General features: G+C 34.1%; 1 protein-coding gene across 1 annotated transcript in view; it reads right to left on the minus strand.

Annotated features, from left to right (window-relative positions):
- MALRD1 (MAM and LDL receptor class A domain containing 1) overlaps positions 1-24,140 on the minus strand; it is a 365,316-nt gene that overhangs the window by 243,749 nt on the left and 97,427 nt on the right. Inside the window, exons 14-16 of the mRNA XM_032474166.1 lie at positions 23,924-24,137; positions 7,923-8,170; positions 3,923-4,214 (exon numbers count right to left, since the gene is read on the minus strand). Of these exons, the coding sequence (XP_032330057.1) occupies positions 3,923-4,214; positions 7,923-8,170; positions 23,924-24,137 (754 nt within the window). The remainder of the gene's footprint in view (positions 1-3,922; positions 4,215-7,922; positions 8,171-23,923; positions 24,138-24,140) is intronic.

The following is a 24,140-nucleotide window of genomic DNA, read 5'->3' on the forward strand; positions in this document are numbered from 1 at the left end:
TTATTTGACTAATTAGAATCGTTGATTCCAGATTCAGTTCAAAAGCATCTCCCTAAATAAGTATGTTTTTGCCTCTTCTCGTGTTTCCTATTTTAAGCTGTCCTTGACAAGCGTTGTTAGCCTATGCATGTGAATAGAGATGAAAAGTGTGTGTGAACTAAAGTTATTTCCCAAAGTTTAATGGATATAGACACAGCTTGTGGAACATAATGCCATTTACTCTCCTTCAACCTGCGAAAGTCCCGAGTTAAGTGTTTTTACACTATTGAGAAACATTAAGCATTTCAAAGATACACACATCCATTACACATCATTCATGACATCAAAAATACTGAGTGAAAGAGATTTTCAGTAGGTAAGACTGAATGTTTATAATGTACTATAAAATAATCACATGCTTGTGACCTCTGCAAGAAAGATAATTTTGCTGAAACACACGTTGGAAATATATTCTTAATAAAATGCAAATAGTAGAGGCTTACTCTTGAAAGTCTACACCATCTACAGAATACTGGCAAAGATGCCCGAAATAGAGGATCATGTAAGAGGATGTGATTTTTATTGAATAAATGCCTACCACATACCAGACCTGAGACCAGGGAAATTATATAGCTGATGACCTCATTTTATTTTTAAGGGCCTAACGACCTAAGAAATAGGTTCTCTCTGCTTTACAGACAAGGAAATTGAGTCTCAGAGAAGATGTACAACACATAGCTAGAAAGAAGAGTCTGGAATTAGCACCTAGTCCACTAGAACATGGTAACTTTGCTTTTTCATTTAGCCTGGGGGTATGGGGTATTTTTCTGTGCTTCTATTTAAATAAGAATACAACTTTAATTCTTTGGAATTCACAAATTTTACCCTGACTAATGGAACCCCATTGTCAGGGACAGACCTGAAAATGCCCTACGTTCTTCATTTCATCTCCTGGGCTGACTAGGGTAGGCGCCATGAGTGGCTACTGAGCATTCAAAATGTGGCTATCCAAATTACGATGTGTTGCAGGTATAAAATACACACTGGATTTAAAGATTTAGTATGGAAACAAGAATATAAAATATCTTATTATCACACTGCTTTTGTGTTTAAATGATAATACTTCGATATAGTGAGTTAACACACATATATTATAAAAATTAACTTCATTTTTTAAAAAACATAACTGCTAGCAAATATAAAATCACACATGTGGCTTAGATTTGTGACTCACATTAAACTTCTCTTAGACATCCATGACATCGCTGAATTCTCCTACCCACATTCATGAAGATCAAAAAAAGCAGTTTGGCTTTTTCTGTTCATTTGTTCAGGATACTGCCCCCAGTATATATAAATATTTATGTATATACTTACATCCATATATGTGTACTTCCTTTAAAATGTCAGAGACGCAAACTGAGTTCTCTGTGCTCACAGTGAAGTCATAGTTTTTCTGAATTACTTCACAGTTTGAGTCTAAAAATGTTTAGCTTTTCGCTTTTACCAAAAGAAAGGCGTATACTTTTAATTTCTGGACACACAATTAAAGGTACATCAAGTCGTTTATAGGAATGCTAACACCATAAGCATGCTGTTCCCATTTGCTGCTTTTGAATGTAAGCATCAGAGCTGACACAGCTGTGAAAACATTAAATTATTTTGCCTCAATTTTCAGAATGCTCCTAATGATATAAATAGTTATCTGGGTTTTTTGTTTGTTTTTCAGTTTTGATTTGGGGTTTTTTGTTGTTGTCTTTTGTTTGTTCATTTGTTTTGTTTTGATTTTGCTTGGAACCCTTCTACTGCAGACATCCCTGCCAGTTATCGCACCTTCTATGAATAAATACGGTTTCTCTTTTTGGCTCATTTTGTGTTCATTCATTCTTTCTTTTTTTTGTGGGCTTGTTCTCTAAGACCGTTCAATATACGTTCAGTGTATGTGCATTTTGGGAAAAAAACAAAACCAAATTAACACTCAAGGCAGTCCCAGTGCAGCTCCCAGCTCAGGCCCAGGTTAGCTGTACAAAGGATAGTATCTCAAGTGCTTCTACAACAAGTGCCTGCTTTAGTCAAACTACCGCCCACAGTCCACGCCCACAGTCTTCACGACATGGTCTCGGCTGTGTCTCTGACCTCGGGGCCTGCCCGCAGTGCGCTCCCACCACATTCACTGTACGGCCCCACTGCTCCCACTTGGTGTCCCTGTCCTTCAAACTGAGGGGATCTTTCCTTCCTTATGAGCTCCAAGTGTGGTTCCAAATTCCTGCCCACCCTGTACAGCAGCCTCAAATCAGCTACCCTTGACTGGATGTTTTATCCTCTTTGCATCCTCCTAAAGTTTTATACATATATTTTCCTGGCACTTAATTTTATACCCAATGTACTATAGAGTTATTTGAAATGTTTTTTCCTGGTCTCCTTTACCATACTGAGCAGCGATTCTCTTATTTTCTATTCATCAAAAATTATAATAGAACACCTCAAATATCATAAGTATATACAAAGAACTCTAGTGATACTAATACATGTCCTTAATTTTATAATTAATATCTAATTTGTACCACTTAAATGTACATATTTTAAAATTTCCCTTTTTGAGGCCTTTTTTTTTTTTCTTTAAGTAACTTTATTTCAGATTTCACAGATTTCAGAGTTTAAAATTTGCAATGAGATTGGTTTGGTCCTCTGACATCCCACTGAGTAGCTGTTCTTTAAAGTTTGAAATGGTTCAACATAAAACTTTTGCTCCCTCACTACTTGGATGCTACGAGATTACCTCTTATTATGATCAACATTTACTAGTCAAAAGGCAGATCTGCACAAGAATTAGTGGCTGCCAGGAAACCTACACAGAACGGAAGGCAAAGCCTTTCTCAAGGACGTAGATCAGTGCGACGTGTCTGAAATGCTTTCACATTAAATTCACACAGGTATACTTATTCCTCAACAGTCTTCAATTTCAACGTCTGCTTTCCTCTGTAGGATTCCATACAGCGCTGGAAACCCAAGGTGAAGAGCCTGGCTTAACTATTCATCAGAAACTTCCTCTAACCAATTTAAAACACTCCTTTTGAAACGAATGAGGAAGTCAAAGCAGAAACAGAAATACTCCCCATTCACCCACCACGTTAAAAGCTAAAGTTAGTTCATTTTTCCTAAAGTACTTTTGTTTTTGTTAATTATGAAATATAATTTAGATACATAAGGAATGGCACTTTTATTTTCAACACTAAACCCATGGCTTAAATATTAATATGTGACGTATTATCAGCTGATAAAATTTGCTCTTTTTTGTCTTAATAAAACATACCCCATTTATTTTCATCTCACATCTCTAACATATTCTATGAATTACTGCTACTTACTATTTCCACTTCTTACAACGTCACTGTGTGTATTGCACTGAACATCAACCAACTCAACATTTTAATATAATTCTTTAGACAAATTACCAAAGGAAATTTTAGGCGAAAAGAGTGGATGCATATATTCAATTATCTAAATTATTTAAATACATAAACTCAACTCTTCAAATGGGAATGTCCAGGGGTCTAAAAAGAATAAAGTAAACAATGTAACCACAGTAACGTCTAATTAAAACTGAAATAGTCTGTTCATGATATTCTTATATTTAACTCAGAGTGAACTGATATTTGTTAAGGATTGAATTTTGCATCAGACTGAAAGGAAAAGGGGTCTTATTTTACTGATCTAAGAAGAAATTGACTAAACTAAGAACTCAGGAACTGGTAAATAGCTTGGAGAAAATGTTGGAAGACAATTTTAGAAGTAAAGACTTAAAAGATAACTTTTTAGATGCAAAAAGAGTTTCTCTTTATGAAAACAATGATTTCCTAGGTGTTTCCGTCACTTCTTTTCCATTTCCTTCCTTGCCACCTTCTACTCTGTAAAAACACCAAACAAACAAATTAAAATGTACCTGTTGGAAGAGGCACTGAGAGTTCTTCTTTCTTGATGTGATGGGATGATAGACAGTTCTTTGTAAGCACGATGTCATCCAGTGCAATGTCACCACCATGGCCTTTCCCAACTCTGCCTTCAAATTTGAGTTGGAAGTCCTCATCACCAGACAGTGATAGCTCCTCCCGCTGCCAGAAATTGCCTTGTTCTATAGTGAGGTTAAGCAGGACCTTCGTTTGGTTTGAGACTGATACCTGGATCAAAGTGAGGGCTCCAATGCCATTTCCATACATGTGATAATGAAAAATGATCTGTAACCAAGCAGAGGAATATTATAACTTAATTCATACAATCAATTCCATCTTGTTTTCAATTATATCCTATTGCCCTCTCCTTTATTAACAGATTCCAGAAGGAAAAATCTAGATCTGTATGTTCTATTGCTCCAGGAGTCCTCTACCAATGCATGAAGTTGGGCCAACCTTAAATCACATGTTACAATATACGAAAGATGGTACGGCAAGGATCAAATAGAAATTCAGTTGAAAAAATGAGCAGCGTTTACTGCCTTCCTGTGACTTACAGAAGTAGGATTCCTCCATAAACTCTTAAAATCCAAAGGAATAAAAATATCATTAAAAAGTTATGTGTTATATATAAAGACTTCATGATTAAGAAGTATCAGGTACTAAAGAAAATAATTTCCAATCTCATGAAACTTCAATCATTTTCTTTCAAAGAGCAGAGTGTCCTATTGATGATTCCAACACATCCTTGCACTTGAAACACATTTTCGGTTTGACAAGATCCTCAGGGCTCTACTATATATAGCAAAGCCACCAGAACAGCAATTTCTAAAATTTTACTTGAAATACTTTAGAAGAGCAGACTTGGGAGTTTTTCCCCCAAGCAAAAAGTAATAAAAGCAATTCCAGGAATTAACATTTCAACGTTACAAAGAGGGAATTTACCAGATGTTCAGTGATTGTTACACAGATGGAGAAGGTCAGGGGAAATTCTAGGAGGAGGAAGAGTATGAGTAGGAACAACAGGAACTCAGAGTGTTTTTAAGCTTTTGTCTTCTTATTTTTATGAATGAGGGGAAACAGGAATGGTGGGTGATCTTCACACAGGAAAATGACACTTCAGAAACATTAGCACTCATGGATATTTACTAAATTCCAGAGAAAGAAAAGCGAACTTGTTTAAAGGGTAAAGAATGGAGATCTGACATTTGTGGAAATAAATATGGAGCATACTTTCCGGAGAAATAAATAAAAATAAAAAATAAAGGGTAAAGAATGCGATTGAACAATATAGGCCATATACACTTCAAAGGGCATCCAGAATCAGGAGGCCACTGGAGTGACTCCATGCAAATTTCCTAGCTGATGAAACCTTCAAGTATTACTCCATGATCGAAAAATGGTTCTTCTATTGATTAACCCATTAATGTTGGAAAACATGAGCTCTACGACCACTGTGACTTGTCCGGGGAGGACTGGTCAAATCTGGGTGGCACACGGTAAGAAATAAAAAGGATGAGAGGCCAGGCTCTGGAGCAGTGTCAACAGGCAAGAAAGAAAATGGCCCAAAAGGCACAGCACATGTCTCTCTGGACCCCCTGCAGTCACAGACTGAGTTCTGCCTTGTTTTGTCTTATATGTGCAGAAATCATAAGGCATATGATTTATGTCACAGTAAACACTTCGACTTTTTTTTTTTTTTTTTTTTTTTTTTTTTTTTGGCAGGGGCAGTTATTAGGTTTTACCTATTTATTTTTAGAGGAGGTGCTGGGGATTGAACCCAGGACCTTGTGTATGCTAAGCATGCGCTCTACCACTTGAGCTACACCCTCCCCCACAGTAAACACTTTTTTATCTTCTTGAGGCCATTTTTTTGAAGGATGCCATCTGGTTAACATGCAAACATCTAACCACTCCAATTCTTCAGAGAACACTTGATGACAATGCTACCTAGTCACAGGGCAGCAGGAGTGAATAAAATCTGTTAAGTACCGAATTCTTCTAAAGAGGTATTTTCACTGGAAATTTCAGAGTTACTCAGAGATTTGATCTCTTCCCTCATTCGTGTCTGCATTCTTCCCTACACCTTACCCTCCCCCAAAGGAAGAAAAATCTCCAATGTGACTTTTTTTTTTCTGCCTGAAGGTATTCCACAAGGTCAAGTGACAAGGTCAAGGCCACTCTGCTGACCTGATAAACCCATTTTTATATATGAGAGACCCAATCATTTCCAGCATGACCTTTCCTTACTTCTTTGTATTCAATCTATATCATAAATATTTATAAAATGAACCATTTATCATTAATTTTTTGACATTTCTTCTAGACATACTTCATTATTCTCACACAGATGTTTAAAACAGTGGGGACTATAGTTCTGGGACCAGGGAAAAATAGAGATGAATGAAATCCTTAGTGACTACAGTATAAAAAAAAAAAAAGTCTTTTGAATATTCTCAGAGGAACTGGAATTTTACATATTTCATGTTCAATTTTTAACTAGCTTTCTAAGACTAGAACAGATTTGCAAATTTCAGACTATCTTTGGAGGTATAGAGATAGATTTATAGATATGGACTCAACACATACAAATTCTAGTGTGTTAGGGTTGTATTTTCAGGCAAATATTGAATAACTTGGAAGACATCAAAAATAGACATCAAAAATATATTTGATTAAAACGCAACTATTTGTCAAACTAACTAAAGTTTAATATAATTTTGTATGATTCGCTATATATCCATCCTGGAGTACTCAGTTACGTCTCTCAAACTCTGACTGTGTCACTTTCTTGCAAAAGATCTAACAAATGTGCCTGAAGAGGGAAGAGAGATGAGATCAGTCCCTGAGAGTTCAACAATGAAATCAATTTAAGAAGCTCCTAAGACAAACTACAGGCTCAACATGTATCAAGACTGTGACAATGGCAGGATGCAGATGGGGCATACAAAACACCCGTAACAAGTACAGGTACTGCTGGGGAGTCCCTGAGCCTTCCCGGGCTTAGGGCTCTCTCTCTGCTGCGGAGACAGGTACACAAGAATATTATAATTTGAAGACAATAAAGATTTAAATCATGTTATTGTCTCCCAGCCTGATACTTTGATCTGCTAGCAACTTTCTAGGTGTAATTTATTTTCCCTTCACTGTTCAGACGTAAAGGAATACATCAGTCAGAATCCATGCATTCAGATCTTATGGTGATTGCATTTATCGCTGCAAATATAAATAAATGGCACATTTATTCACTCATCAGTCTCTCAGAAGCAAGGTTCTGTGGAGTCATCTCTGAGCGCTTAATTTATATGTAAAGTTAAATTTAGCTCCTGGTCTAGCTGACTTGAATCCTTTGGGGAATAGAAACAGAGGACCATGAAAACAGTAAGTAAAGGAAAGTGAAGGACCTTGCAAATACATAGTTATCACATAAAGATTCATTTAAAAAAATGTGTATGTTTAACACGTCACAAATGTTTTCTTCAGATTTCCACAGGACAATGGTCAAATCATTTTTTCTTCTTGGTTCTAGAAATTCTACTTTTTAATGGGTCAATTTCAGTCTTTCCTTTCCCATGAAGGTATGGTACCAACTACGACTAATACTGCTTTTTGGAAATACTTAACTATATATTACTTTTTATTGTTTCTCTTTCTGACGCTGAAATTCCCATAAATCCATTAAGGAATAAAGTCTTTGAGTGAAAGCAGCCAATATATCCCTTCTTTTCTTCTATCCATGGTTATGGATAATAACCATGACATTTTCCAGTGCTTTCCAAAATTCCAGCATTGATGGACTTTATCCACAGCATGCATTCTTTCAACAGCTCTGACAATCCTTACCTGTCATCCTTAACTTCACTTTTTCCCTCCCTCACATATTCCAAGATGAACACATTCAAACTCATTTTTTGGTCTGGTTCTGACCATTCCATTTTATGTCTTTGACTCTATCAGAAATTGCTCGTAATACTTTTCTGCATTTTTCCATACCTTGCAGTTTTTGCTTCTTGCACTTATGACTGGGCTTGAAATTCTGGCTGCTATCATGGGCTGCTGAGGGAACAAGCTCTTTATAAAGACATAGTGACCAGATGAATTTCGCAAGGTGTGGTCAGCAGCTGGCTCCGTGCCCATAGCAGGGATGCTGCTGGCCTTCAGATTCCAGTCAAAGTCATCATCCTGCTCCTGCTCCCAGGAACAAAGGTCAAATTCAAAATCACAGCACCCACTGGAGGTACCTGGAAAACATTTTCCAATTCATGGTGGAAGACAAAGAGGAAATTAATGGCTAAAGTAGGCGATCCAGAATTACAGTGATCTTGCGACATCATGTACTATTCAAAACCGTATGACAATATTATCCTGACAGTAATACGAGAACAGATCAGTTTGTCACACACAACTACTTCCACAGCTTATGTAAGTTCATTTCTCTGTAAGTCTGGTCTCAGAGTCAAAATGGGTGAGAAAATATTTTTGCATTACACACATTTCCTCCAAACACCTATTTGGTCAAGGTAATGTATTTCTTCTCTCTTCTCATCCTTGCTTCTTAGATTTTGGTAGGGAATTTAGGAAGTTTATTATTCTGGCTTGGGAAATGCTGCCTAAAGCAAAAGTTACTAATCATTCTAATTATTTTTTAAAACATACATTCATTTTAGAGATAAAAAATTGTGAAACAGAAAAGTAAGTTTAAAACTATAATGATCTGACTTAATTTATTATAATCAGTTGCAGAAATGAAATGTGTTAAGCTGCATTAAATAACAACTATTTCCCAGGTATTTAATAATACTTTACTATTAACACTGCTTAGGTTTTCCTTCAATTCCAGGATAGTTAGAATTTGGGGGTTCAACTACGTCCTCACTGATTTTCCGCATGCTGGATCTATCCTTTTCCAAAGGTAGGGTGTGGAAATCTCCAACTGTAATACTGGATTCATCTCTTCTCTTTGTAGTTCTGTAAGTTTCTGTCTCACACAGGTTGACATTCTGTCATTAGGTACACCCACAATAGGGACAGTCCTGTCTTCTTGGAGAAATGACCCTTTACTGTTGTGTAATACCGTTATTTATCCCAGATAACATTCCTTGCACTGAAGCCTGTTCTGTCTGAAATTAAAACAGCCACTCTTGCTTTCTGTTGATTAATGTAAGCGTGGTATATATATTCCCCATATATTTACTTTTCATCTATAAGTATCTTGATATCCAAAGTGGGTTTCCTGCAGACAACATGTAGCTGGGTCTTATTTTTTTATTCACTCTGACAATCTGTCTTTTTTTAATTGGTGCATTTAGACCACTGTCATTCACAGTAATTATTGATAAATGTGGATTAATATCTACTATATTTGTTACTGTTTCCTATTTGCCCTTATTGTTTATATTTTTTGTCTTCTACTATTTTTCTGCCTTTTCTGGTTTAAACTGATCATTTTATATGATTTCATTTTTTCCCCTCCTTTCTTAACGTATGACTTTGCGGAAATGTTTTACTATAAATAACAGATATAATCTTATTTAGATTTGTTTCAGTTTTGGCCTTTTTAAGTTTTTGCTCATTTCTTCCAAGTGGTTGAATTTGTTTTTAGAATGAAGTTATTATTTATAATAGTTATTCCTTACTATGCTTTTAATGTCAGTAGGGTTGATGGTGATATTTACTTTGATTCCTGACATTAATAACTTGTTTTCGCTTTCATTTTAATCAGTTTATTCAGGGATTTACTACATTTATTAATCTTTCAAATAAACAATTTTTGGCCTTTTTAATATTCTCCTTTTGTTTTAATATCTAGTATTTTTATTTGTACTCGGATCAATGACTTTAGAATTTCTTTTCTTTGTAATATAGAAGCTTAACATTATCGATTTCCTTTTAACCGCTGATTCAGCAGTAACTGTAACCATTTTTTGTTCATCTGTGAATATTAATTATCACCCATTTTGAAATACTTTCCTCTTCACTCCTGTAATTTCTTCTTGGAATGCATTATTTTTCAGGGAGTTATTTAAGTGTCAAAATTAAAATTTTATAGCTATATATTATTATTGCTATGTCACTTAATTATGGTATGATACCAGATCACATCCTCTATTAACATTTAATCCTTTGGTATTTATTGAGACTTGTTTTGTGCCATAGAATGTGATCATTTTGGGTGAACATTCCATTCACACTTGAGAAGAATGTGTTTACTGAGGATTGAGGTGGAGTTAAATTAGATAAAGGTAGTTGCTAGTACAATTCAGATTTCCTATATATACATACTTTTTTTTTACTAAAAGCTTGATTTTTATTAAAGTATTTCTAAGTAAAGGAGTAAAGCAATAATATTAAAGATAGATGATTTTCCAATAGTACAGTAATACAGAATGGAGGAAAAATAGTACAAAGGCACATAGAATAAGAGAAAACTATTAAAACAGCTAAAAATGTGAAGCCTAAGAATTAAAGTTTCTAAAGTTCAATGACTAAGAATCCTGTATATCTCCAAGTAAAACCAAGATACTGTAATAAGAGGGACATTTGTTTTTTGCCTCGGATTTCTTCATAGCAATACCTAATGCCGTAAGGCTGCAGAAGCAATGTCTACGAAGTGCAAAGGGAAAAGTACATGTGAACTGAAGCTACTATAATCAGCCAAGTTGCTGTTTAAAAATAAAGCTAACGGGGGGAGGATATTGCTCAAGTGTAGAGCACAGGCTTAGCATGCACAAGGTCTTGGGTTCAGTCCTCAGTGCCTCCTCTAAACGTAAGTAAGTAAACCTAACTCCCTCCCCCTCTCAAAAAAGAAGTAAAATAAAAATAAAGCTAACGGGCAATTCTCAAGCAAGAAAGTGAACAGAGCACCCAAGAGGCACGCTTTGGAGAAGGGAAGCAGGAGCTGCAGACTTGCTCAATGGCTACATTCAACCAACTAAGTGATCAGTCAAGATAAACAACTCAAAAATAAACTGCCATGAGGACTAAAAGCATCCATCTGAATGGTGCTTAGAGAATAAAAATGTTACAATGTTAAAAAACTAACAGAGTAAAGAACAACTGGAAAAAAAAAAAAAAGAACAACTGGTTGCTGGAGGTTTCAGGGAAATTTTAGTGTAAGAATTTCCTCATTTTTCGCAGTGGAGAGTCAAAAGATTCTTACTAAAAGTGATGATGAGTTTAAAAAACAAAAAGAACCAACTTGCTCCTTTTAGAAATGAAAGTTAGCTATGTGAATCTATAATCCTGCAAGTGTTTTTTAGTACTTTCTTGTATTAGTCATCATTTGTGTTTTATAGTTCACTCATGTTTTAAAGAGTGGTTTACATCATTATGAAGAATATGATGAAAGGATTATTCTGTAGCTAGTAAAAAGAATAATATAGTGTTACACAGATGTATGGAAAACCATGGATAACATGGAAAGATGCCTACAGTACACCCTGCAATGAATCACAGGTCTCAAAGTCTCCAAAGACCTGTGATTGTAATCAAATGTAGTAACTGGTTTTTTTTTTTTTTTCCCCTTTTTCTTAAAGTATAGTCAGTTTACATTGTTGCATCAATTTCTAGTATAGAGCACAATGCTTCAGTCATAAATGAACGTATATAGATTTGTTTTCATATTCTTTTTCACCATAGGTTACTACAAGATACTGAAGGTAGTTCCCTGTGCTATACAGTATGAACTAGTTGTGTATCTATTTTATATATATTAGTATCTACAAATCTCAAACTCTCAATTTATCCCTTCCCAACCCCTTCCCCACCCCCGGTCACCATAAGTTTGTTTTCTGTCTGTGAGTCTGTTTTTGTTTTGTAAGTAAGTTTTGTAAATAAAATACCATATGATATCACTTACATGTGGAATCTAGAAATAAAAAAGAACATAAATACAAAACAGAAACAGACTCAAATTCCAGTGTAGAGCACAATTTTTCAGTTATACATGAACATAATACATTCAATGTCACATTTTCTTCTCTGTAAGCTACCACAAGATCTTGTATATGTTTCCCTGTGCTATACAGTACAATCTTGTTTATAGGTTCTACATATGCCTGTCAGTATCTACAAATTTTGAACTTCCCGTCTATCCCTTCCCACTCCTCTCCCCCTTGGCAACCACAAGTTTGTGTTCTATGTCTATAAGCCTGTTTCTGTTTTGTATTTATCTTTTTTTTTTTTTTTTTTTGATTCCACATATGAGTGATCTCATATGATATTTTTTTTCTGGCTTACTTCACTTACAATGACATTCTCCAGGGACATCCATGTTGCTGTAAATGGTGTTATGTTGTCATTTTTGATGGCTGAATAGTACTCCATTGTATAAATATACCACTTCTTCTTTATCCAGTCATCTGTTGATGGGCATTTAGGCTGTTCCAATGTCTTGGCTATTGTAAATACTGCTGCTATGAACATTGGGGTGCAGGTGTCTTTTTGAAGTGGGGTTCCTTCTGGATATATGCCCAGGAGTGGGATTCCTGGGTCATATGGTAAGCATATTCCTAGTCTTTTGAGGAATCTCCATACTGTTGTCCACAGTGGCTGCACCAAACTGCATTCCCACCAGCAGTGTAGGAGGGTTCCTTTTTCTCCACAGCCTCTCTACCATTTGTCATTTGTGGACTTTTGAATGATGTCCATTCTGACTTGTGTGAAGTGATAACTCATTGTAGTTTTGATTTGCATTTCTGTGATAATTAGTGATATGGAGCATTTTTTCATGTGCCTATTGAGCATCTGTATGTCTTCCTTGGAGAATTGCTTGTTTAGGTCTTCTGCCCATTTTTGGATTGGGTTGTTTGTTTTTTTCTTATTAAGTTTTATGAGCTGCTTGTTATTTTGACAAGTTGTTATTAATTTCTGAGCTCCTCAAATACAGAACCAGATGGTAGGAATTACACAAATGTTTTTTTTATAATTCTCCTGGTAAATTATAAAGCTAACAGTGTTAATTAAGATGTTCTAAAACTGAGCATGTTTTTAAGGACTCATATCTTATAAAATCATATATTTAGGATACTTTTCATATTATTTATTTTTAAGTAAATAGATATGATGCAGCATAAAGCCAATGAGTGATTAATTTGATGAAGTTAAAAAAAAAAGTACTGCTTAGGATTATGTGATAACAGTGATTCTCTATTAAGTTCTGTTTGAATATTGCAACTGAAAGTGAAATTCTGCAAAATCATAATTATATGTGAAATAGTGTCCAAAACTAAAATACTTGAGAAGAATCTAAGTTGCAACAGGTCAAGGTGTATTTAAACACAGATTTAAAACACATTTGAACAATTGTTCAAATATTTTTAGTCAATTTTATCAAAATGAGAGCAAAATGATTCTGCTGTCAAAACTCTCAGGTACCTACTTTAAGTGCACAGGACAAAGGATGGCAGGTAAACATGGATAAAGAATCTACTCTATTTTGTTACACAGGACTTTTTAGGAATTTTCAAATTGTGTGAGGTATCAAAAATCTGTTTATTTATGGACATAGTCTTACAGTTAGCATAGTTCAGATAAAAGTGTTTAAATACACAAGGTAAACTCTATGCTCTTTGTAGTTAAGTTGGAGAATATTAAAATTATATTGTATGTATATATATAACTGAATTCCTTTGCTGTACACCTGAAACTAACATTGTAAATCAACTACACTTCCATTTTAAAAATTACACAGGTTTTACCATTATTTCTATACTATTTTTGGAGTGTTTCAGACTACTAAGATGGAATTATCTTACCACCCAGCAAGAAACTTGTCAAACAATGAAGAATGGCTTAAAAGAACCACCTGTAGTTTTCGAGAGAACTTTAAAATGATAAACTTAAGAAAGTATCAGGACCAATATGCTTTTTAAAATGGCTTCATTCGTCAATAAGGCTAACACTGATTTCTAATATTTTCAAGGATAGAGAAATTTTCCTGTCATCATTTCTGTTGCCAAATAAGCAGGGTGGCATTTTCTCTTCAATTGCTAACTTAGTTTTAAAATTACATGTGAAACTTACTTTCAAAATTTACTCTGTCCCCAAATAGACTGTAATTCCTACAGTCTCTTTTAGTTCAGGTTGCTAACGTTCTCTTAAGTACCCTCTCAAAGGACTGGGAGGTGTATCTCACTAAAATAATAATGAACCCCAACTCACCATCTTGCTTATAATCGGAACTCTTGTCCTGGTTAAGAATAAAAAATGAAGTAATTCAGTTGCACTTTTGTTGGAAAATTTAGCAGCCCATGAGGACCAGATTCCCACACAGACCAGCATCTAGAAAGGCCATTAGTATAAAGAAATGATGTGTGTTGCTGAAAAACAGATTTGTTAAAAAAAAATCATACAGATATTGCTATGTGAATCTCTATAATGTAAATCATATTTTGCTTTTGATATTTACTAGAGTTTTGAATGAAGATAGGAAAGTTTAATTCTAAAATACCAGTGGGGAAAACACAAGTAGGTATAAGTTGTTTGAATTTCACAGCACTGTGGTACGAAGGAGCAGCTCAGAATTGCATTTGCCACTATTTCAGCAAACAGTCTTCTGTGCAGATGCCATCTCCTGGCATTTCATGGAGTAATTAATGCCAGTGCCAGACAGGTGTGCCACCAGGAAGAAAATGATCACCTGTCTGCAGCTATGTCATCAATCACACCAGCTTCTCACTTTCTAAATGTTATCATTTTCAATTGATCAATATCTTTATAAGTATAAAATATGAAAATATATACAAAATATACAAATATTGAATCATTGTGCTGTACACCTGAAACTAACATGTTATGTCCATTACAACTCAATAAAAAAGAAAATAAATATAATTTGGTGGTTTTTTTAATTTCATGTCTTACATAGCGACCAGAACCAAAAGAAGAGTATAAAAAGTAATAGTAGGAGTGGATATTCTTGACATGATCTTGATTTTAATGGAAATACTTCCTTCCATTGCTCCCTTCTTCAATTGATAGACTATTTTTAACATGTTAAAGTAACACTATTGTATGTATATTGTAAGAAATGATTGCTGAATTTAAACAAATATTTTCAGCACCTATCAGTTTCTCGTGACTTACTTGGTTAAATTAACAGTCTCTTATATTGAAGTATTCTTAAAACGTAAGATGCTCATCTCAAAGCGTATGATGTAATTATTACATTACTGAATTTAGCTTGCTAGCATTGTAAGTTTTTGCACATTTATATTCACAGAGAGTTCAAACTATAGTTTTTCTTAATTTTCTAATTTTTGGAAGCTTCATTATCAGTGATATATTAGCTTCATAAAATAAATTCTATGATTTCATATGGTTGAAAGTTTCTTTGAGCATTATCAGTTTATTAAAATTTGATAAAAACTCAGCGGTATCTACCCCAGGAGACAAAATTGGACATTTGTTGATAACTTTATTTGATAATGTCCTATTCAGGCTTCTTGCTTCATTAGTTAGTTTTGGTCATTTTTCTTCCAAAAAAATTAACTATTTCATTGACATTTTCAAATGAGCACAGTTATTGGTCTCCAAATGCTTATTAATTCTTTAGCAAACCTACATTAATCTGTGTTTTCCTCCATTTTATAAATTAAAAAATCGGTATTTTGTCTACTTTTAAAAATAATATACTCTTGTATTTACATTTGAATTGTTTTCTGTTTTCCAAGTTAGTATTTTATTCTTCTGATTTTCTTAATATGACTGTATTCTTTAAAATGTTTTATTTTGAAATAACTTCAAACTTACAGAAAAGCTGCAAGAACAATAGAAGTATTTTCCAGGTACTCTATAAATTTTCAAATGTTTGTATTGGCTCCATTTATTCTATCTATATATGTATATGCATATCTATAGATGCATTTTTCAGAAGGACGTGAAATAAGAGATACAGTACCATTTTATCAGCACTTCTGTGTTTCTTTCATATAATCAAGGATATTTTCTTGTATAACCATGGCAAAAATCACAAAATCACAGAACTTGACAGTAATACTAGTATCTAATCCACAGTTCATATTTAAATTTGTCCCATGTCCTACATAAGTCCTTTATATAGTGATCTTTTTCCCTTGGTTCAAGATCCAATCCAAGATCACACATTGCATTTAGTTGCCATGAATCTTTATTTTCTTATCTGCAAGAGTTCTTTCTTTTTCTTCGTTTGCCTGGATATAGTCCATGAGGACAGGCCAGTTATTTTAGAAAGGACTTGAATCTGGGTTTGTTTGAGGAAACCTTATGGTTAGATTCAGGTCATGCGTTCTAGCAGGAGTACCACACAGGTGATCGTGGATCCTTCTTGAACACAGTATTAGGAGGCATGATATTAACTTGTCCTAGTATCCTTCACATTTACTTTGAACGACTGGTTAAGGTGGAATCAGTCACATCTCTTCACTAAAAAGTAACTGTCTTTCCTTAAATAATTATCAATTTGTATGCCAATACAGGCAGCTATGAAAATATGCTGCCCTTATCAACTATTTTAGCAACTAGTTTTAACTCCCACTGATGACTGTCTCCCTCCCTCCCTTCCTCTCTCTCTTTCTTATGATAAGAACACTTAACTGAGATCTACCCCCTTTACCAAAATTTTTAGTATATAATATTAACTACAGACAGTACGTTGTACAGGAAATCTCTAGAACTTCTTCATCCTGCATAACTGAAATTTTACACCCATTGAATAGCAACTCCCCGTGCCCCCTCTCCCCATCTCCAGGCAACTACCACTCTACTCTCTGCTTCTACGAGTCTGACTACTTTAGATGCTTCATATAAGTGGAATCACACAGTGTTTGCCCTTTTATGACTGGCTTATTTCACTTAGCAAACTCCAGGTTCGCTCCTGTTGTCATAGATGGTAGAATTTCTTTTGGCTGAATAATATCCCATGGTACGTATTTACCACAGTTTCTATATTCATTCATCCATCGATGTACATTTAGGTTGTATCTCTATCTTGGACATTGTGAATAATGCTGCAGTCAACATGGGAGTGCAGACATCTCTTCAAGATTTGATTTCAATTCTTTTGCATATACACTCAGAAGTGGGGTTTCTGATTATTTTCTAACATCTTCATTCCACGTAAGTTGGTTTTCTAATGTAAAGAAGAGCTTTGCCTTCACTTTGCTTAGTAGTTATTTGGTTATTTAGTTATATCATTATTACTCTATATTCAGCCTTAGGGTGCAAGTATTTAGTATTTCCCCTCTAAGCATGATTTTAGCTACATGTTCTTCACAGCTCTCCTTTCTCACTCCCTTCTATTCTTGGTTTACAAAAACTTATCATGAAAGAGTATTACACTTTTTATTGCTGCCTTTCCTGAACCAAAATGAGAAGACCACATGGTTTTTCTTCTTCTTTCTGTTAAAGTGGTGATTTTTTTTATTATCTGATTTTTGAACAGTAAGTCAAATGTAAAATGTATGATTAAATATTTTTGCATTTATGTTCATCCAGGTAATTGATTACTAAATTTCTTTTCTTATAGCTGCTTGTTTGACTTTGGCATCAGCATTAAATTGGCATCGTAGAAAGAGTTGAGGGGTGGTCCCTTTTCCTTTATGTTCTGAATGAATTCTCTGTAAGTTGGTATTATTTCATCCTTACAACTTTGATAGATTTCACCCGTGAAGAAGTCATCTGAGATTAAATATGACTTTGTGGGAAATGTTTTATTATAAATAACAGATATAATCTTATTTAGATTTCTTTCAGTTTTGGCCTTTTTAAGTTCTTGCTCATTTGTTCCAAGCTGTTGGATCTTTTTAGAATGAAGTTATTCCTTACTTTGCTTTTAATGTCAGTAGGGTTGGTAGTGATATTTACTCTTTTATTTCTGACATTAATAAATTGTGTTTTCTGTTTTAATTTTAATCAGTTTATTCAAGGACTTACTACATTTATTAATCTTTCAAATAAACAATTTTTGGCCTTTTTAATATTCTCCTTTTGTTTTAATATCTAGTATTTTTATTCGTGCTCAAATCCTTTTTTTCCCTTCAATAGAATTACTTTGTGTTCAATTTCATTTCCTTTTATCTTCTTAATTTAGAAACAAAGATCAATGATTTTCAATCTTCTTTGTAATAGAAAAGCTTAACATTATGGATTTCCTTTTAATCACTGATTCAGCAATAACTGCAACCATATTTTCTTCATCTGTGAATTTTAATTATCACCCATTTTGAAATACTTTCCTCTTCACGCCTGTGATTTCTTCTTGGGATGTATTATTTTTCAGTGAGTTATTTAACTGTCAAAGTTGTGAAAATTGTATAGCTATATATTATAATTAATATATCACTTAATTATGGTATGATACCAGATCACATCCTCTATTAACATTTAATCCTTTGATATATATTGAGACTTGTTTTGTGCCATAGAATGTGGTCATTTTGGGTAAACATTCTATTCATACTTGAGAAGAATGTGTTTACTGAGGATTGAGGTATAATTAAATTAGACAAAGGCAGTTGCTAGTACAATTCAGATTTCCTGTATTCTCATGAATATTTTGTCTAGGTGTTCTGTGAATTCATAAGAGAGAGGTGACCAATACTCTAATTGTAATAGTGAATTTTTCTATTTTTACTTTAGCTTTGTCAGATTTTATTTCAGGCATTTTGAAGCTCTGTTAAAAATACACATTTTTTTAATTGTTATATCTTCTTGATAAATTGACTTCTTCATTATAGTGAAATGTTCCTCTATCATTGGTAATGTTCTTTTTCCAAAGTCTGTTTTTATATAAATTTAGACATATGAAGGCCTTATACTTGCTGTCTTCAAGAGAAATATTTTAAATAGAAATTCAGGCATAGGTTAAAAGTAAAAGGATAGAAAAATACACACCAAGCTAATTGTGGTATCTTGCTTTTTTAAAATCCATTCATAAGTCTTGGCATTTTAATTGGTGTATTTAGGCAAGTTACATTTGACATAATTTAACGATATGGCAAGATTTATATCTGTCATTTAGTATTTTTTCTATATATCTCATTTCTTTTTTTATTATTCTCTTCCTCCATTTCTTCCTCCTTTTGATTATTTTTATTCTTTATTGGGTTTTTATCTGTATCTCTTTACATTACATTTTAGTGGTTGGTCCAATGATTGTAGTATGACCACTTACATGTCACAGCCAAAAGTTAATATTGTTCTTCAGGCAAAGTTTAAGGACCTTGGCACAGTTCAGTCCTGCTCACCTCCTGTTATTTGTGCTCTTTTGTCATGTGTATCTACATGTGACATAAAAGCTACAATACTGTACATGTTTTCTTTTTTAAAGCATGAGTTTTAAGGAATTTAATAAAAGAGAAGAATGTAGTCTCATATACTAACTCACATAACTATAAACTCTAGTTCTCCTCATTCCTTCCTGAAGATTCAAGTTCCAATCTGGTGCTGTTCCCTTTCAGCCTGGAAAACTTCCTTCATCACTTTTTATGGTACATGCTGAAGTATGGCATCTCTTATTTTTCATTTATCTGGAAATGTCTTTATTTTGCCTTAATTTTTGAGAAATTATTTTCACTGGATACAGAACTCCATGTGCTGACAGGTCCTCTCTCCAACCCCAGCTTAGCATTTTAAATATATTCTTCCAATATCTCTGGGCCTTCAGTTTTCTTCTGATGAGAAACAAGCTATCAAGCATATCATTTGAAAATTCACAATGTAGGATCCAGAGAAACCCCTCACACGCAATCTTTTCTTCCCTGATAACTACCTGATTTCATCCTTTGGAAAATATTACTCTAACGCATGTCACTTACAACACTGAGTTCACAACAGCGAGGACCAGTGTTGATAATTTTGGAAAGACTGTGAAAGCGTTCTGAGCCCGTCACCAGGCTACAGCCTGCAGTAATGAATTCCTGAAGCTTAGGACAGCGGATCCTTCCCAGGAAGACTGGTTTATTAACATTGTGATTCCTGACCTACTTTTTAACAATCTCCAAAGAGTCCATGATTAATAAAGTCTCTGAAAATATGCTAGTTGTTTTCAAGGTCATACATACATACATACATACGTGTGTGTGTGTGCGTGTGCGCACGTGTGTGTGTATACACACACACATACATACATGCATATATAGATATGCATACATATATATATTCATAATGTGAATGTTTATGTACCTATCTTTTTTACTAGACAAAAAGCACCACGATTATTCAGGTAATCATCTTGTTTCACTTTGTTTTTGCTCCAGGGCCCCTTCTTATATTAGCAATGCCCAATGTTTACCAAAAAGTAAATGAAAAGGAAATGTCCAGTATGTGAGGCTAAGTCAGTGATTTCCAGTGCACAGGGTGATGTACACTGGCTTCCTGTTGCCTTCCCACAGAGGCACTGCACACCATTTGTGCCACATTCATTTTTGGCACAACTGACACAAATTCTGAAATGCTAAAAAGTTTCAGATGGAGCACTGGATAAGGTAGAAAAGTAACATAATCTTACTGTGAGTAAAAGGTGCATAGCATCAAAGGATAGCACCTTCTCCCACCAAAATTCATTGGTTTCCTGAAAATGAGAGAATTCTGCTATCACAAATGAGAAAGGACAGTAAAGTTGTGAACAAATCAACTTAAATAAAGTAAGTAAGTTAGTACTGAAGGATAACTAAGAGCTTAGGGGAATTAAAGTTATGCACACACATAAACCAAGTTATCACTTGACTTGACCTACATTCTTCCATTCTTTATTTAAATGTCAATAAATATATGTTGAATTAATTTGACATTTTTGTCTTCTCTATTTCTATTGATCATTCTTAACAGGGTCTTGAAATTTTTATCAGTCTTTCCAGAACCTATCTTACATTCATCTTCTATTCCATTAATTGGCATTATTAGCTAATTAATTTCTACAATAAGGATTTAAGTATACAAATTTTTCTCCAAGCATGTTCTTAGCTAAATGCCACAGGTTTTAAAAGCATTATTTTTATTACTTTGTATTTCAAGTATTTTATTGTAATTTTATTGTAATTTGGGGGGGGAATACATGGATTATTAAGTTTCTTTTTTCTAACTAATAGGGATTTTCTAACTTTTGTCTTAGAACTAATTTCCAGCCTAATTCAAAAGATGTATTCTATGTCACTTTAATCCATTTAAAATTATTGAAATTCGCTTCATGCTTAATAATATATATTCTGTGTGTATTTGAAAAGAATAAATAAATGCTGTTGGGAAATACAGTGTTACATGTACCCATTAAGTTCAGATTACTTACTAATTATGTTAATCAAATATCCTGTATCCTTACTAATCACAGTGGAGAATTAAATTATTTTGAGTGTGCCTTCAATACTCTAATTGTGTATCAACAATAAATATGCTAATTAGAACATACAGGGAAACAAAAAACATGGTTGTTTTCCAAAGGAGCCTCTAGACCAATGGCAAAGACATGTATGATTAAGATTTTAGGTTTCTTATATACACAAATCCGTTTTTTCTTTGACTATGGCTTATATTTTAGACATGATATTTATATTACAAAGCAAAACAACATGTTAATTTTTCTGCCAGATTGTGCTTTCTGGGTCTTTATTAATCTACCCAAAATTAAAGTCACAGGTACCTTCTTTTTATAAAGGTTTTTTTTTTCCCTCTGTCAGAGACAGTCTATGCCTGTAAAAAGAGTTCATTTTTTCCATTTTTTCTGCTATTCCAACAAAAAGGGAGGTGTATTTCTACTAAGAGATATTTCAGACGTTCTCTTTGAGTTGTGATACATGTTCAGCCTTTACTTAGAATTCTCCAAAACAAACAAAAACCCTCAAAACAAACATACAAAAAAACCAAAAACCACACAAGTTCCCAAAGACCATGGAACTTAAGCCTAAATTTTTGGTTGGTTGTCAGCCAAACTTCTGAGAGCAGTTGCTATGGTGATTTTTAATAAGTTTTTCTTCCTATTCTTCTGGGTCTAATGAAAACATCAAAGTTTATGTATATGCAGCAAAAATAACATCTCTCATAATTCTTATAGCAGGTTCTAACCACTACCCTGTAATTAAAACATAACATTTAAGACCATTAATGCAGAAATAAAATTGAATTTTTAAAATACATAATAAAATAAGTACTGCTATATAAAAAGAAATCATATTCAAATAATAACAATTATCAAAATGTGGGTTACTTTTAAGGTTTCGTCTATCTTTTTGGCTGTTTATTTGTTCCAAGGAGCTCAAAAAGTTTTCTTCTTCCTATGTAGTATCTGGAACTAATTCATCTTTCATGCTCCAGTATTACTGATATCATAGCCCCATTCAAATCTTAAAGTGATTTGAATTCAGTTCAAAAAGCACCTTCTGATACAACTTTCCCTCCCAAGGCTTATAATTACTTTTGCCTTTATCTTCCAGACAAAAGAACACCAAGACAACAAACTTCAGTACACTTCTCCGACCCTCTTAGTATATCAGCAGCCCTTCCCAGACAGACAGAGGCTTCCTAGAAATATTCACATTAGAATCTAAAAATGAGTTCAAGGAAAATTTAGCCAGAAATAAAGTTATACTTTAAATACTGAAAAAATTGCATTAAAACATATCTTCGGAAAGAGATAAGTTGGCGATATTACAAATAAAATTTAAAAGCATAATATCTGTTCTGTTTGACTGATAATCTAATAGATTTGTGAGATGCTCAAATGAAAACAGTAATGAAGAAAATGTAAATGCATTTGATGCAGAAAATAACTAAAATGCAGCAAAATATTCATGAGGTAAAGACAAATACTAATTAATACAGAATTCAAGATTAGCCAGTTTTGTTTGGTTCCTATAATAATAATAATGGAAATTACAAGATACAATCCACACTTGAAGAAATAAATAGTTATTGGATATAAACAGGATTTTTATGTCTACAGATTTGTTGGTTTTCTTAAGATTCAGTTGCACACAGGTGGCATGGTAACTTGGGCAAAGCATAAAATCATAAATCAAAGTGCTTGGGTGCTGGGATCAACTCTGTCAGTACCAGTTTTATGAACTTTGACCAAAGCTGAGCCACTTTTGTCGGCAGTTTTATCCGTGGAATGCACTAATAATATCTGTCCCCCTTACCCCTGGGGTTTCTGTGAAGATCAAGTAGAGATTAGAAGATAAAAAAGGGCTTTGAAAGTTAAAAGTTCTGTACAAATGGAAGCTCTGATTATACTGAAGTGGTTCCTGTTATTCCACATTTGGTTTCAAGAGGCAAAAAAAAAAAGATCAAACTGTAATCTGCTAGCATAGAAACTATCACTAATAATAGTGGAATAATTTATCAACGTTCATTTTGACAATTTTTATTCACCTCATTTGCAATGAAATGAGGCAACAAGTGGACCGTTTGCATGATTTTACAGACTTCCCTGGATGAGCACTTATGGCCCATTTAGCTAAGGATATTTTAATAGGTGCTGTTTATTATGAGTTCATCTCCTACAACATTGCATAGCCGATACGCGTTTCCCTTAGATCACTTTGTTTATTTTATACATTATTTGGTTATTGAAATTTTTGTTTGTTTGTTTTTTTAACTATTCACTCCAGCTCGTAATTGACACAAAGGAATGAAAACTCCCTGAAATCCATCAAAGCACAAAAGCTTGGCAAACACTGCATGAATCAGCTTTGACGAATGTTTTGCTTGTCTTTTTTTCCAAAAATGTCTTTCCTATGGAAAATACTTGCTTCCATTCTGTTTGTCTTTGGCGACACCTGTTTGCCACTTCGTCTCCAATTCTTCACACACAAACACCAAGCCATCAATTAGTTTTAAATGACTTATGGTTCTAAATTAAGTCTTGAGAGGGAGAAAGGCATGTATTTAAATGGTTAAATTTCCTGACTTGCCTTGGCTGCTGAGTTATACATAGACCGCAGGCTTCACGGAAGAACCCACCGCATAGAGGAAGGTTGCAGGAAATAAAGGCAGAAGTAAGGAAGCAGAACACTTCCACTCACCGCAGATGAAAGCATTCTCATCTGAATTATCAGCACAATCATTCACAAAATCACACAGCTTGTCCTTGGCAATGCAGTGCTTGTTAGCACACGTGAATTCCTGAGCTGTGCATGTTCTCTCTGCGCTAAGTAGAGGCAAGCAATCTTGAAAGGAGATATCGTCCACTGCTACATCTCCTATGTAACTGATACCACGTTTTGCTCTGAAGACAATCTT

This window comes from Camelus ferus, chromosome 35, assembly GCF_009834535.1.
Source record: "Camelus ferus isolate YT-003-E chromosome 35, BCGSAC_Cfer_1.0, whole genome shotgun sequence".
NCBI lineage: Eukaryota > Metazoa > Chordata > Mammalia > Artiodactyla > Camelidae > Camelus > Camelus ferus.